We start from the raw sequence: 16,819 nt of genomic DNA on the forward strand, positions 1-16,819 counted from the left end.
TTGGAACCAAGATAGGAAACATTTTGAGACTTTTCACTTTTGGTAATGAGGCATAATTAATCACTGAAGACTATAGTTTAGGTGTCTCTGTGTGATGTTTAAAAGTATTTATCTGGAAATTGTCTTGTGGGTAGTTTTCTAGTGGTTAAAGCTAACTCAAATGTGAGCTGCTCTATGAAGATACCTTAAAAATCTGTAGCACAATCTTTTGTGCTTGCAAATTTGGAACCTGCGAATCTTGCAAGTTTGTCTACCTGTCAACCTAATCTACTTCCCAAGATTGCTAGCCCCAAGACAAGCAGATCTCCCTGTTTTCATATCTCCCTGATCTCCCATGCATGTAGGGAGATCTAAATACCCCAACTCTCAATTCCTTCCTATTCAGCCTTCTAAGCTGCCATGAAATCTGTGCTGTTCATTGTCTGGTATTAATTGTTCTCATGTTCTCCTGCCTGGCCAGCGGCGCAATCAGCTGGGTACCTGGCAGGTCATACCTTTGACTGCTGAATAAACTGGAGAGGAAAAGTAGAACTCCATTCTCCTAAGACAGAGTTTATAGTAAGTTATTGCGTGAGTGCTGTGACTTGAAGTTAGAACAAAAATAAAATGCTGAAAATAATAAAATATTAACTGCATACAAATATGTCCTTCAGCTAGGTCAGATCTCTTTAGTACACTTCTCAGGAAACAGAATTGAACTCTTAAGTATGTTTTCTAGCATCTAATTTGTGATTGTATTCTATACAGCTATACTGTGTGTTGATGACTCCGTAGTAGATCTGGAAACACTGGAAGCACTATATGAAAATGTAAGTAAGCTGGGGTAAAGCTGTGGTTGATCACCATAGTATTTCAGACACAGAATAAGTAAAGTTTTATTTTATGTTGTCATTTTAGACTAGAGACATTATATAGAAAAAGTCTTTAGGGAATTTAACAGTAATAAATTAGGTAACATAAAAAATACCCGTTTGACATGCTTATTTCTCTTACTGGCTTAGTTCTTAAATGTCCGAAATTTAGAACAGTGGAGTGCCTTTGGAATCAGGTTAAAATGTAAAAAAAGGCATAACATCTAGCAGTGTTCTCCCTTGAACTGCCTGAAAAATACTGTCCTTACTTAAGGCCTATTTTGTGCTAACATGCTGAATTTTTCTCACACAAGATGTAAGTAGCTAAAATAGTTAACTCGGGCTAGTGCATTGCTGTCCTTACCCAAGTGGCTCTGTAGACTAACTATACAGCATTCATGAACTGTGTGACTCTGAAGTTGCGTGAAAGAATACATTTATACTTGGCTGTAGAGATACTAGAGCTACTTCTCCAGCCTAAGCTGTGTGAAGCATCCAATAGCAGTATTTGCAGTGCTGTGCTCTACAAGGATGCTCTGCTTTGTGACTATCGATAGTAAATGGCATTGCAAGGCACTGAAGGAATTGATCATGGATCTTTATGCCTCACTCTTTTGCATAGTCTAAATGTTTCCCAATAAAAAATGTAATCGTTACTTGCAGACAAACAGGAAAATTAGTATTTTATTAAGTTGTTATTAATTAGTTATTAATTACTTCATATTCATTCACTCAGAGAGCACAAAAGGATGAACTGGAGAAAATCAAGCAATATTATCAGACTTCAAAAGAGGAGGAACTGAAGCTTCTGGATAAACCAGAACAGTAAGATTTATTTTTGGGGGGTAATACTTTATCATTATATAGTATAGTCCTTTGCTGATATGTTAAAAGGGATCTTGATACGTAATGTTTGGTAGCTAATTTTCAACTTTTTTGTGTATTTCAAGGCTTGATGTAAACTTTGCCTTTATCACATAACTTTTTTCAGACATGACAGATTTTACTACGTCAACTCGGACCACCAGAACTGATAAAATATGTAGCCTTGAATCAATAAAAATTTCTGTTCCCATTCTCACATTTGTAAAAGGCTTATCCTTCCCTTACAGCTTTTGGGGCTAAATTAATGTGTCATAAAGCAGGGCCAGACTGATTTTGCTTGTTGATTATTTGAAAGAGCTACACAAACAGGGGGTTTTGGTGAGTCCTGTGACAAAGACACAATGTGCACTCTGGTCATACTGATTGAAGACCTACAAGGCTGATTCCACAGTTCATCTCCTGTGGCTGTTGTGGGCAGTGACAACTGTTAGGATGAAAAACTTCTGAAGTGTTGCTCCTTCTGTTGTAATAAACCTTAGACCAATGTGAAAATCACAAGAATCTGTGAGCAGAATGGTAATCCTGAATTTTATTTTAGTGTATACCTTTGATTTCAGATTTTGGCCTACCAGTGGTGTTTGTCTTCTGCTACTTTGCTACTTTTCCCTTTGTACTTCCATGCTCTTCTTCTAATCCCAGTGCAATTTCCTGCCCTGAGGCGCCTCTGCCATCTTGCTTCCTTTTCCCTCTTGCCTGTTTTTGTCTTTTCTGCTGTCTTTGGCATAAGAAAGGGTAGGGGGAGGAAGAACTGAAACAGCAGAGATAGTATATGATTGGTTGATGTCAGAAGTGTTACATTTTCATACCTTTTTTTTCCCATTAAAATGTTAGTGGCGAAAAGCAGATGTTTTTTTCTTTCTCCTAACACAAGGCATCTAGTTATCTGTGACTGTCCACTAGGGAATAGGTTAATGTTGGGAGATGAGGATATCACGCTTACTCTTGATTAAGAGTGGGTATCATTCTTGAGTAAGACTTAAGACAAATATCTGTGGAGTGTATATACTAGCTTGTTCTTGCATCCCATATCCATGGCTTTCATTGCATTGGCTTGGGGCATAAGAATACATTGTGTGACTAGTTGATGTTTTCCAGAGCTTGAATCTTTGGCAATCTGTTTGCTGTATGTCTGAGTGAAATAAATATTAATGCATTTTGTGTTCTAGAGAATACAAATCTTGTAGAGCTCTAGCGTTATAAAAGGTTGTCTGTTTTTGTAATTTATAGTGGAGAGAGGTTGATCTTAATTAAACACAAAGTTGGATTTATGCTATCATTGTTCCATAATTAAAAGTAAAGAACTGTAAATAAAGCAGTTACGCCTGATCATTCAGAGTGAAATAGTAGCGTCAAAGACAAAAGCTACTTTTTATCAATTATTACTCTTTGTGTTCTCTCTGCGTCTATCCCATTTTTATCCCAAACTATCCCATTTTTACGCTGTTATTAAACTACATACGTTAAGAAAACTAGCTTTTTAAAATGTTGCTTCAAGGGGGAAACAATTTGCTGATTATGCACTTATGTAAATTTTATTGGACCTTCAAAATAATGCCCTTTCTGAAAACTCAGTAGATCAGGTGTAGTTGGTTTTGTTGTCTAAGTCAACCTAAATGCAGAACAAGAGATTTGTTGGAACTGTACTATGCATATTAGCTCCATAAAAGATTAAAGACAGAAAAGTGCTAAATTTGTATGTGTGATTAAAAATATTTACTACAGGGCATAAATCTCATGTATTTTCTTTAATGAGGATCAGAACAAAAGTGCAAACTAAACCATTTATCAAATGGTTGCAAATACTAGCAATAGGCATTCATATAATGAAACCATTGATGTGAATTCACTGAAGTCTGAAGGAAACCTTTGCCGTTTTTAAATGCTTGGATTACCAGACAAATAGAAAGCTTTAGTGGTATCACTGATGCTCTCCTGTGCATGTGATTTTGATTGGTTTTGCTGGCATGTTGAATTTGCTGTTGTTGGCACAAACTGTAAGTATCACAGCAACATGACAATACCCCCCTAAATTATGTTTCATGATAATAGTTGTTAAAATGCTAGTATTCATTAACATGATAAAGACTTATATGCACAACTGGCCACAATTTGGGGCTTTTCTAGCAGGATACAGATGCTTTAGCTAGTTTCCAAGAAGACCCTTTTAGTTGTAATATGATCTCTGTGAAGTCCTCTCTACTGTGAAAGAAATCCTAATGAAGGAAATAGTAGCAAAATGTGGTATTGAGCTTTCCTGGTTCGTATGTAGTTTGAATTCATGAAGTAGTGAGCCATTGATAATTGCTGTCCAAGTAATGCCATTTGCTTCTCTTTGAAGACCACTTTCCTTTGACTTTGGTTTAAATCCTGCTGGCTTACTTAGAAGCTTGCAAGATTAGATACACCTTTTTCCCCAGAAATTCTTTCTAAATTTTATATTCTTCAAATGTGGATAAATGTGAACTGATAAATAGTTTACCTCCATAGTATCAGCCTTCTTTGTCTGTCTTCTGGAAGACAACATGGTAATATGCCTGGCTTGAAAGTACTCTCAAGTCCTTTACTACAAGATTCTGGTAGGATAAAAGAGTTCTCAAGTAAATGCATTTTTTATTTACAGTTTCTGCAGGAGAGGAGTAAAATGGACCTCACAGAGATGAACAGCAAATTCTCTATGTTTACTTTAGGCCATAAGAAGAGTAGCAATGAGAAACCCATCAAAAAGCTATGTCACAGTCATGTCATTGTTACTTTAAGTCAAAATCATACTTTTCTGAGACTAAAATTGCAAAAATGACTGAACTAAGAATATTCTTTTCTCTCCAAAAGTTTTGTCCACCTGAATTGGTGGTTTATCTTTGACAACCACAGATTCATGCCATGACTTTTTGTTTAGTAACTACATTTGTAGTCACTAAGATTCTTTTTTGTGACAGATTTCATTTACAAGTGTTCTGTCTGGATATTTACATTGAATACTTTGAATTCCAAAATCTGGAGACATTTTCTTTTTATGCTGATGTTCTTTTAACTCTCGGCACAATTATGTTGTATTCCAGTGACCAGTAGCATAGGAGATAGTTCCGCTTTCAAGGGAAGGCAAGACTATGTGTCATTTGACTTTTTACATTTAAACCTTTAAAATGTATGTATGTTAGAACTTTAGTGAAGCAGTTTGGGTTTTTCTTTCTTTTGTTTCTCTCACACAAAGTGCAAAGTATCCTCTTTTTTTCCTGGCAATACCATTCATTCCCAATAGGAAGCATTTTTATTAATACCAGCTTGGCCTTTCTTTTTTTCCCACTGCTTAAGTGTAAGAGCCAAGCTGGGCCTCCCCAATCCTTCTCTCACAATAGATTTTTTTCATCAGGCAAGAAAGAAAAAGAAGGAAAAAAATGATATTCCAATTAAAATGTAGTATTTCACACCAACCACAGGTGGATTTTGCTGATTTTTTTAGACAGTATTCAGCAAAGCATTGCATGCACAAGAAATTTATAAAGTGGATTTGAAGGTACTGATATTATTTATTATGAAAAATAAATCATTTGGAGAAATCAGATGTACTGGCTTAAATAATTAAAATAAATTTAGTAGGAATTCAAGCTAATAATGGTTCACAGAATTTCCCATAATTCAGTGAGGGAGAAAAATCTTTACGGCCTTGTATTAAGGAGGATCTAAGGATATCTGCAGACAGGAGATTAGAAGAATGTTTCTAAAGTTATATTGGAGCAAATGACAGCTTGTTTCTGGATTTCAGGAAAGCATGTGTATCACTGAAACCCTAGACTCAGAAACCACAGAGTGAATTATGCAAACCCTCTTATCATAAGAAATGCTAAAGCTTCTTGTAGTATTTAGCCAAGCTCTTACATTTTAAATTGAAGAAGAGAAAAGGGAGGAATTGCTCATGCCTTTGGGATGCTTTCATTTTGTGATATCCGAACTGGTTGTTGAATATGCTTCTATTTATTTTATTCCATTTACCAAAGAGTTAAAGGAAGAAAGCTGGAATAGACGCATGAGGAAAGTGTATATATGAGGACAGTTAAAGAGCAGATAAAGAGTTAGTAACTTTGCTGAACAGTGACTGAAGAGAGATATAATCTGCAAGTATATTAGAGCTAAATACATGGCTAGGTGCTTTACCATAACACATACTGCTATATAATTGGAAGTGTGGTGCAAATTAGTAAAAGAAAATTGAGGCTGAGCATCAGAAGAAATTTCTTGGCAGACGTTTTATATTATGAAATAACCTTGTAGGAATATATTAAGTTCTGTATTGCTGGGCACATTTTTAAGGGAAGCAAAAACACATGAGTGGAAACAGTAAATAGTGTTTCTCTAGCTCTTTCCTTGTCTTTTCTTTTTTTTTTTTTTTCTCCTATGATCTAGGTTTATGATTCTTCTATTTATTACTATGCAGCTGAGATAGTGGGTTAATGGATTAATGTGATAACGTTTAATGTCTTGCCTTTTTCTTGATATTAATAGGATTTCTTAACACATTGAGCATAAAGAATATAACAATTATAAATTCTGTCAGATTTGATTCAAAGGAGGAAAGATTGCATGTATATTTCATGGTACTACAGCTTTGATCCATCATGTACCCCACAGATCAGAAATATAAAGATTCATTAATACTCTTTTTTTCCACAGGTTTTTATATGAGTTATCTCAGATCCCCAACTTCACAGAACGAGCTCAGTGTATTATCTTCCAGTCAGTTTTCTCTGAAGGGATAACATCAGTGCACCGGAAAGTTGATATCATAACTCGTGTTTCCAAGGTAAGTCTAATGAAAGCTAAATAAAAACATAAATATATTTTAGAGTATTCATGCTTCTTTTTTTACCATAAGTGATGAACCTTAAGCCTGGTTATTGGCTTTTCAGGAAAATAAAAATATATTAAATTTTTTAGCTGCTTATAAGAACAAAAGGAGGAGGAAAGAGGGAAGGTGAGTTGTGTGTGATGCCCTATGCTCTACATAGGAAAATATATTTTTATTTGAATGGCAGATTTTTAGTACTTTGCACATTAAGTAGAGTAATAGATATTCTCCATAAAATAGAAATTAAGTATCAGACTAGCTTGGTACAGGGCCTTGCAACTTACTTTTTTGGCATATCACTGTTGATGCCATCAGCAATAGATGCCTGTCACGTTCATTAGCTTATTGCTTTCCCCTGGTATCTATACATTTCTGTTAACCCTGATACACCAGATTTTTTTAGTACCCGGCAAAGCTTTACCTAAGATTTCTATACTATGAATGACTAAAGACAAGATTTTGAAATTATTACAAATAAAACATGGAAAGTAGAATGAGATAAGAATTAAAAGAGAAATTAAATAGTGATCTAAAGGTATAACATCCTGGCCAGGACAGTATTTAATTTTTTTTTTTTTCCAATTTGATGATTAGCTTTTGATTAGCTTTGCTGCCACAAAGTGCCCATGCTCTACCCCTTTGGATTTCTTTGCTTATTCTAACAATAAAAATACTTATTTAATGTTTTCTTTCCAAAAGAGACATAAATAAGGAATCAGTTTTGTATGAGGTAGGGAAAGTGGTATTGCCCTCAGCTTACTTGTGAGGAGCTCACACTACAATTGATTTATCCGATGTGTAGTAGAAGGCTACATAGTTAAGAATTAGGCCCATGGCCTCAGATTCTCGACTGACAAGACAGTATTTATATGTAAATTAAAATAATTTATTAGTTCTCCACTGTGTTTCTAGATTTCTTTTCTGCTTTGAGGCATAGTAATTTAGTCCTTAGCCCTGGTATATCTGCATTAAGTATGGATCCAGAAATGTGAATTTCCAGAGCACCAGGACCAATGAAAAGCAGACTGAATATGACGGTCCGAGTCTAACCTACTGGCAGAAAAATAGCGCATCTCTATTTGACTGTGCATTATGCAAACTCATGATAAACCACCTCATCTGTAAGATTTTTAAAGGCTACTAAGAATGTTCGGTAATCTTTGTCCATTAATCTTTTTGTCATCTACATAGTATATGATGCCATATAATTTGCTTCATATGGATTGTTAAACATGGTATCTTAGGCAGATACAGTCTAATAAATGCTTCTCTTAAATGTTTGATTCTTGTACCAGTTTTAGCTTCCTTTCCCTACAGGGGTAAAAACACACAAGAAACAAAACCTCTAGCAAAAATAAAATTTAAAAAGCTTTTTTATATTAGCAATTAGAATTTTTGTGCCAATGAAAGTTACAGACTGGTATCCATTTCCAGGCTTTGCTGAACATGACAAGTGTAAAGGAAATTTTAGGTTTGATTCTGGCTTTTGGAAATTATATGAATGGCGGGAATAGGACCCGAGGTCAAGCTGATGGATTTGGTTTGGAAATACTCCCTAAACTAAAGGATGTCAAAAGCAGAGTAAGTACTCACTTTTAATTAAAGATAATTTTTCTCAATTGATCTTTTTTTGTTCCATCATCTGTCAAAAGTTAATCTTTCCTTATTTCTTACCATTCTTGCTTGAAAGAGCAAGGCAATTTGTACCATTTTCTTGCTTTTTTCTCCAAACTTTTCACCCCCTTCTCCTGCGCAAGTGCATATTTCCATAATCTCCAATTTCTCTTATTCAGTACTACTAGGATAATTATGTTATGTGAGAACTTCTGTGTGTCTCTTTTACTAGTAGGGACTTAATTACAGTAGGTTAGAGAGAAGTGAGAGAGCACAGACTGCTGAAGTCTTCTCCAGTAAATGTCCCCATTCTTTTTTCTTGCTCTTAACTTAAGGTAGCTCTGTGTGCGTAAAAATGTTTCAAAAATCAGGTTTAAAAACAAAATATCAGTAAAGATTCAGTGTAGCATTCACACTAAGGTATTATACATAAAGGATATAAATATATAATATACAGGATTTTAATCCTCTTCAAAGAGGTGTGTCAGACCCAATAAGATACTTTCAGTCTTTTTTTTGAATTGCAGTTAAATGGATGTAGGACATGAATTCTGAATGGCATGCAGGAGAAAATGCTCGTAGATGGCAGTAACTTATTTTGTCAAAAATTGAGAACCACTAGCACGTTTTTGATTAGTCATGCTAGGATCAAAGTCAGGCTCAAACAAACTCTGGACACCTTTTGAGATGGGGTTACTTTGTTCCTTATTTCAGTAGGGCAGAGGAAGAGGTGCTAGATAATGTAGGCAATGGAAACACTGCTCAAAGTTGTTCTTTGCCAAAGCATACCTAGACACCACATGGATATATGAAGCAGCAAAGAATAGGAGGTGTTTTCTGCTGATGCTGGTACAGATTTGGAGGGTGAGACAAAAACCTGTTCTTTCATGTTCTTCCTCTCTTCCTACGTGAAGTGCTGTCTTGAACTATAAGAAAGGTAGATTTTAAGCTTTTGTTCCCAGTTATGCTTCATGTACGTAGGAATGCGTTTGTGAGACAGGCAACGTCAGGAAAGCTGTATGTCTAGGGAGCTTTTTATTTTACTTACTAATACCATCATTAACAAAGTGTAAAAACACATTTAATTAATAGTTCATGAGCAGCTGTATTAATGAAAGTTTTTCCAATGGATTTGAGTCCTTTGTCTCCTAAAGACATTGAGGTGCTGGAGTGTATCCAAAGAAGAGCAATGAAGCTGGTGAAGGGTCTGGAGCACAAGTCTTGTGAGGAGCAGCTGAGGGAACTGGGGTTGTTTAGCCTGGAGAAAAGGAGGCTGAGGGGAGACGTTATTGCTCTCTACAACTACCTGAAAGGAGGTTGTAGTGGGGTGGGTGTCAGTCTCTTTTCCCAAGTAAGAAGTGATAGGACAGGAGGAAATGGCCTCAAGTTGCACCGGGGGAGGTTTAAATTGGCTACTAGGAAAAATTTCTTCACCAAAAGGGTTATCAAGCATTGGAACAGGCTGCCCAGGGAAGTGGTTAAGTCACTGTCCCTGGAGGTATTTCAAAGACATGTAGATGTGGCACTTAGGGACATGGCTTAGTGGTGGACTTGGCAGTGCTAGGTTTACGGTCAGACTCAATGATCATAAAGGTCTTTTCCAACCCAGATGATTCTATGATTCTAATTCTTACTTTCCTCTTCACTGCAATAGTTCAGCTGTTCCCTATGACCACTTTTCTTCCAGTTGTACTCCATGGACGAGACACAGTACAAGCTGCAGCTAAACTAGAACCAGGCCAAGTTTCCCAGTACTCAGGTGTTCATTGGTTGGCCAGCTGCCATGAAGAAAAATGTAAAACAACTGAACCTTGCCTGACTTTTCTCAGTAGAAGTACTAATTTTAGTCTTGCTTTTCTGTCTAACCATAAATTTGTAAGAATTTAGCCAGGACGTTCCAAAATCATGACTTATGAAAAGGAGTGACAGATGTACAGTATAATTGCATAAGACTTGTTCCTTAGCAAAACAAGTGAGAAAAATTACAGTATTTACAGTTTCCTGGAAGCCAGAATAAATATATTATTAGTTTAGACTAGTCTCCAAAATGCATAAAAACTCCAAGGGGCCAGCTGCTACAGGCAGACATGAAACCTCGTAGATAATTGATAGACCATATTTGCAAGGAAGAAGAATGCAGGGTCTTGTATATTTGAACACTAAGGTATTCTTCCTGTGTCCCATTATTCCCTTTTTGGGAATTGCCAGCAAGCAATACTACATCTAGGTAAGCTGAATTCCAGGAGTAAAGAGTCAATGTTAAAGATCTCTTATTTCACATAAGTCATTTGTTGTCACATGAGCCTAGAAAGTTACTTGATAGAGAGATTTTTTTAAAAAATGTAGCTCACCACTTCAAAATCTCTGTGTTTTGTCTTCTGCAAATACTCTTTAAATCAAAGTAATAGGTTTGATAGTTTAGCATATAGAAAACAGAGTAACAGGTGTATTTTACTCTAAAAGGGCAATCACATGTTCATGAGTCACCTCAGTTCTTTTTTGTCACACGGCCTGCCAGCAATGTCTTATAAAACCATTATACAAGCAGAGTGGCTTTATCTGCATGACAGCAATGACTTGCTTAGTTAAGACTTTTGCTGGTGTATGATAGTAATAAAATATAATGTGCTGCAGGCTCTAATATAGGCAAGGCAGCTCTGTACAGGAAGTCAGACATTGTTCACATACAAATGTTTGTCCTGATACCTGTCAATATACAATATGAAAACCCATCCAAAAAAACTTCTAAGATGTTCCAGATATAATTCCCTATATTATGATTCTTTTATGTTGTTGAATAGTACCCTGTAATGTATAAGTCGCAGTTTTACACTTTTCCTTTAGTTCATCTAGCCTATCCTGACCCAATGACATGTAACAAAGTAAAATGATGTTGTGTACAGTTGTTGTATGCAGGACTATGGAAATGGTGATTCCACAAAATGAGTATAAAAATTCATATTTATAAGGCAACAGGGCATGAAATATACTTGTTAGGTACACACTATCTGGTTTTATATTTGGAGTAAAATACGGAAAATATCTATGCCTCTTTCAGATCTTCATTACAGATGAATTGAGACTGGAGGAATCAAGAAATTCAGTTCACCTTAATATATCTGAGGTTACTGTAATATTTAGTTAATGTTATATTCAAGAATAATATTATTAATTATTATTATTATTCAAGTTAATATTATTATTCAGCAATACCTTGTATTACTAAAAAAAGATATGGGGACAGCTTCTCCCGATGCATGTTTTCTTACCTGGTATTTAGAACTAAAAGAAGCTCTAGGTCCTGTGGTGGTACCATCAAGCCTATGTTATAAAAGATTGATTTTTTTTGGTCAGTGATGCTAGGGCTGAAGATATTGAGTCCTGTTTCTCACAGAAATATAAAATAACAATATATTTATTTTGAAATAGAGTAAATTTTCACTCACTTGAAACAGTGTTAATCACACACATTTTTAATAATATATTTATTTTTTCCTAGGATAATGGTATTAATCTTGTGGATTATGTCGTCATATATTACCTACGCCATTGCGATAAGGTAAAAGATTCATTTGCTGTATCAGCCTCTCCAAAAGTAGCCTCTCTTTAAGAGATTATAAAAGGGTTTGTATTAGCTTTTTAAAAATCTGAACACAGTAGCTCTGACGGAAAAAAAAAAAATTCTTTTGCTTTCTTATAACAGTTGTGGATCTCAATAGGTCTGGAATTCGCTATAGGTTTTATGATGAGGCCTTGGAAAATTTTACATTAACTGTTGAACTAACCACTGCAGGCAGTTGCCTGTGATGGTTGCAGGCTGGACAGGTGGTCACTCCAGTCCTGTCCCCTTACGTCCTGGTTACTGTAACATTGTAAGTCTTGTTCTGATGTGGTAATAATGGAAGACAGAAGCATGATTTCTCTCTCATGACAGAATGCAAGGACAGGTCGGTATTTTAAGACAGGTGAGTCAGCTGATGGGGATGAAGTTAGAGGTTGAGAGTGTGGGAAGAGGTGTGGCTGCTGCTTTGTGTGAGTTACATTTATGGGGCTTTTTGATAGATATCAGCAGTGCCCAAAGTTTTTGAGTGGAAAATTTGAACTATTGTCTTTTAAATGAAAATGCCACTATTAATTGACTTTAAGTATGTAATTGCTTATTTTTCAGATTAAGGATATGCCTTTACCTAATCTTTGAATCTAAGATTAGTGTAATTTTTCACAGCCCTACATCTGGTTGAATACAAATATTTTTTTCTTTTTCTTTTTTTTTCTTTTTTTTTCTTTTTTTTCTTTTTCCTTCTTTTTTTTTTTTAATTTTTGCATAAGGATGTTGAATTTATGAGTTAGTAGTCATGAGTATTTTTTCCAGGATTAAGACTAAATTTAAGTGAAGACTAAAGTAAGTGAAGACATTTCCCTGCCCATGGCCGGGGGGTTGGACTAGGTGATCTTTAAAGGTCCTGTTCCAACCCAACCCCTTCTATGATTCTATGATCTCTAATGCTGGAGGGTCTGTATGTCAGGAGCCTGTGGAACAGCTTCTGGCGCTGAGCTGTAGAGGAGTTAAAAAACTAGCAGATATGTAGATCTCTACTTGTTTTCTTAATTTTTTTAAATCTTTTTTTCTTTTTTTTTGAGCAGGGAAATAAAGTGTCATTACTTTAACATAAGTACCCATCTTGTAAAAAGCCTCATAACAAAAGAAACTTTGTCTAGCCTGTAATGTTTCTCAGTTCTCAGGGTATTAACATATGCATTCTTTTCTCCTTTTTTAATAATGCTGAAGCTAATGCTTTCTAATTCATTTATTTAAATGTTTAATATTTCTGCAAACTTTCTACTATACTGTAATTTTACTTCAGGCAATTTTGTAAAATAAAACAGTTTATCTTCCTTGGGAGGAAATGGACACAGTGTAAATGTCATCCACTGTACTTTTTTCCCCCTGAAAGTTCATATCTTTATGATAATAAAATGTTTTTTTCCCAGTTCACAAAACAATTAGTTCTCCAACCTATGAGTTTTCTTATTACAGACTGAAATCTGTGCACAGGTAGTATTTTAAACTCACTAGTATATGCTTATACACAGCAATGTCATACCAATACCATTTATATACTTTACTTGTTAAATTTCCACTGGAGAGATTGCTTTAAAATTTGTAAGGTTTTTTATTTTGTTTTGTTTTATTGCTATGATTTTTTTTTCTTACTGTGCTAAAAATAAGGTATATACTTAGAGGAGTTCCATACAGACATTAACCCGTGCGATTTATTTAGCCACATAAACCTTCAACTTCATATTTTTATCTGTATAAAATACTTCAGGCAATATATAAATATTGTTTTCAATTTATCCTTTAAAGTCTGTGTATATTTAATGAATTGGGAGAGAATGAAACCACAAACTTTTGGCATAAGATCACTTGTTGCATTAAAATAGGCATTCATGTTATCTGTTTTTAAGAAACTTCTAATCCCTTATCTAAACCAGTATTGATATAAAAGGAACTGAAATGCTGTGAGCTCAATGTTGTTTCATAGTTTAAATTGAGCACAGTTTGCTTTACAACATCTAAAAGGAAGTTTCAACACTAAGAGTGGTCAGGATTTCATCTTAAATGATATATATGTTGTTTTAGCAAGACTGATTTAAAATATATTATTTTTACAGGTTTATAATAGTGTTTCATAGATGATGTTTCAAAAAAAGTAATTTATTTCACTGCAAATGCATTCAATTTTCATAGTGGCCTGTTTGTTTGTTTGTTTGTTTAGGAAGCAGGAACAGACAAGAGTATTTTTCCTTTACCAGAACCACAGGATTTTTTCCAGGCCTCCCAAGTTAAGTTTGAAGACCTAATAAAAGACTTAAGGAAACTGAAGAGAGATCTAGAAGGTAACTGGGCACTTTCACATTTGTTCTGCTAACAACAAAGTGCCATTTAAAATGTGACCTTTATGAGGTTTTCTTATTGCTAATTAGGTTTATAGTGTTGATTCACTTAGAGTTTTTACACTGTGGCACAAATTACTCACATAAATTAGAAAGAAAAAAAAATTCAAACTCATGACTTAATAAAAATGAAAGTAAAGATACTGAAAAGTAATTTTCCCTTTTACAATCGAAAGGCCCCTAAAGAAATCTTTCTGAAATTTTCTTTAGTTATGTGTGAATTTTCCTCTGGCTTCTCCAGAACTGTGTGTTTAACTGTAGATATCTGTTAGTTCCATAACATAAATACTTTCTTCGGTACTTGTATAACAACAATTTAACAGCTACAAGAAAGAGTTGAATACTATTAATGTAGAAATAAAACACAGCTTGCCAAGGCACAGCAAAGGGAAATGGAAAGCTCCAGTTCAAAATATTTTCACCCTGGGACATAAAATAAACATTTAAAAATGTTTATTATAAAGAGGGGCTCAGAAACCCAACTCATCTATCAATCAAAGTACTGAGTGGAAATAAAGTAGGAAGGGTTGCTCTCTAAGTGTTCCAAGCAGTTTCATTTTTATTTTGTACTCCATATGACTTTCTAAAATAAATCCAGCAAATGATGACTGAATATTTTAAGCCTGTCTTTTTTGTTAAGGAAAAGTTGCTACTTTTACTGAAGCAGTTCTGTATGGAAAATGTCATTGGGGGAGAGAATCTGCATAAAAGCCTGTGAAAACTTCTCCATTTACATTTACATCTCTGCAGCAAAATGGAAGAGTACTTTTAGAATCAGAGTGGAACAAAATTATTGTTTTTAATTTTTTTCAATGTAGGGCAAGGAAAACCGTTACAAAATAGTTTATCCTTACAGTTAGAAATTGCTGGATTAGGTCACTGCCATCTTTAGGATAGTTTCAAAGGTTAACAGTGGTAGGAAAGTATCAGTTGTTGTTTGTTCGACCCGGGCATAAGTGAGTGCTCTATCTCCTCTCATCGCTTGGCCCTATAAACCCTTTGGCCTGCCCTCTTTTGGGCTAGTTTGTGCAGAAACACGATCTGTGTTTGATCTTGTTCTTTTTCAGCATGTAGTCCTGCTGTCATGCATCTTAGTCTTGCAGGATCCGCGTTGAGGCTGTGACATTCACATCATATTTGTTCTACATTGCAAAGACACAGACAGCAAGTAGGAAAAGCTAAACACTTTAACTAACTCTTAAAATAAAAACTGCAGCTTTCTTGGATTCACTGATTTCTATTTTCTAAAACAAATTTTCTTAGGTATTTATAGAAAATCTGGAAAAATTGTTATGCTGATGTTGTTTTCTTAATTTTTCTTTGTAAAGATGCATTTGAAACCCAGCCAAACCAATTAACATATAAGGTTAATGACAGCAAAGATTTGAAACAAAAAAGGTTGTGGAAATGTTTTCGGATGTTGGTATTTTATCACTCAGAAATATGCAGCAGAATTCTAACAAGCATTCCTGTGATTCGTTTCTCTTATATTTAAACAAAGAAACCATCACTCATATAAAAATGTTGTCTCTCTTTCAAACATTCCCTTTCAAATTTTTTCCTTCAGATAATGCTGTAGTTTATTTTTAAATCAAAATTTTAATTGAAGAGGTTATAATTTTAACACGTACAACAAAGATTTGATGAGTCTCTGTAGTTTATTGTAGCCATTAAAAAGTTGTGGCTGCTGGCAGAATACCAGTGAAAGTCTAAAGCTGAAACAGATGTGAGTAGCAGAAACCAAGTCCAGAGAAGCGTCGGGCCCAGCTATCCAGACAGGCGCGGCCCTTCAGATGTAAATAATTTGAACAATATTAACTGGGGCTGCCTGTGTTATAGCGTACATTGGATTTATTTCAGTTTGGTTGGCTAAGGTAGTCTTAAGCAGATTACCTTGGAAGTGGGATGAGACAAAGGTAATAAATGAAAGAGGGGTTTTCTTGTGTGCCATTAGGGAATGAACTAATGTTCCTGTTAGTGACTTACTTTTTGTCTGAGGCTCGTACAGAATTATTAAAAAAAAAGATAAATATCACCTCTTGTGCCTGAAATGGCAACTTTGATAGACACTTTTCATAATAGTTGTCATTTAGTATTTAAAAATATTTTTTACTAGTTTATCAAGGCATTCATTTATCTTTCTATCATGGATATTAACATAGGAAAGATTGAGTTATCATGAATGTCGTGTCTTAATGGTGTAAACCTCTGGTTTGAAATACCTAGACACTGTGGAACCGAAAGTTCAAATCTGGATGGAGCACAAACCCTTTCATCCTTTTCAGATAAACAGATTGAGTTCCATACAATTCGCTATTTTGAAGTCTTTCAGATTAGACTTTAAAGGGACAGATTAACTTTAGTCTAAAGGGATTAGACTAAAGTTTGGCTCAAAAATTCAAACAAATTTTTGGAGAACCTTAATCCAACAGGTTTTTAATACATATTCCAGAACAAACTTGGTAATCATGAGCATTTTTAGGTTAAAAAGAATGATAAACAAAAATATGCATTTAATATAGGTTTTGAAGGTTAAAGAAGTGCAAAAGAATGCAATATTAAATAGTGAGAAGAAAATTTTAGAGCACAATCTGGTTCCACTTTAAAGTCACAGGAAAAAGAAATGTTTTCTGTAAGCTCAGGTTTTCACTCCAGGTCTGTATAGTCA

General features: G+C 34.9%; 1 protein-coding gene across 1 annotated transcript in view; it reads left to right on the top strand.

Moving 5' to 3' along the window:
- The window catches only part of LOC142410447 (formin), a 150,370-nt gene that overhangs the window by 78,311 nt on the left and 55,240 nt on the right, over nucleotides 1-16,819 (top strand). The window contains exons 7-12 of the mRNA XM_075503017.1: nucleotides 748-809; nucleotides 1,588-1,676; nucleotides 6,405-6,534; nucleotides 8,014-8,160; nucleotides 11,693-11,752; nucleotides 13,974-14,094. Of these exons, the coding sequence (XP_075359132.1) occupies nucleotides 748-809; nucleotides 1,588-1,676; nucleotides 6,405-6,534; nucleotides 8,014-8,160; nucleotides 11,693-11,752; nucleotides 13,974-14,094 (609 nt within the window). The remainder of the gene's footprint in view (nucleotides 1-747; nucleotides 810-1,587; nucleotides 1,677-6,404; nucleotides 6,535-8,013; nucleotides 8,161-11,692; nucleotides 11,753-13,973; nucleotides 14,095-16,819) is intronic.

The sequence above is a fragment of the Mycteria americana genome, chromosome 5 (genome assembly GCF_035582795.1).
Source record: "Mycteria americana isolate JAX WOST 10 ecotype Jacksonville Zoo and Gardens chromosome 5, USCA_MyAme_1.0, whole genome shotgun sequence".
Lineage (NCBI taxonomy): Eukaryota > Metazoa > Chordata > Aves > Ciconiiformes > Ciconiidae > Mycteria > Mycteria americana.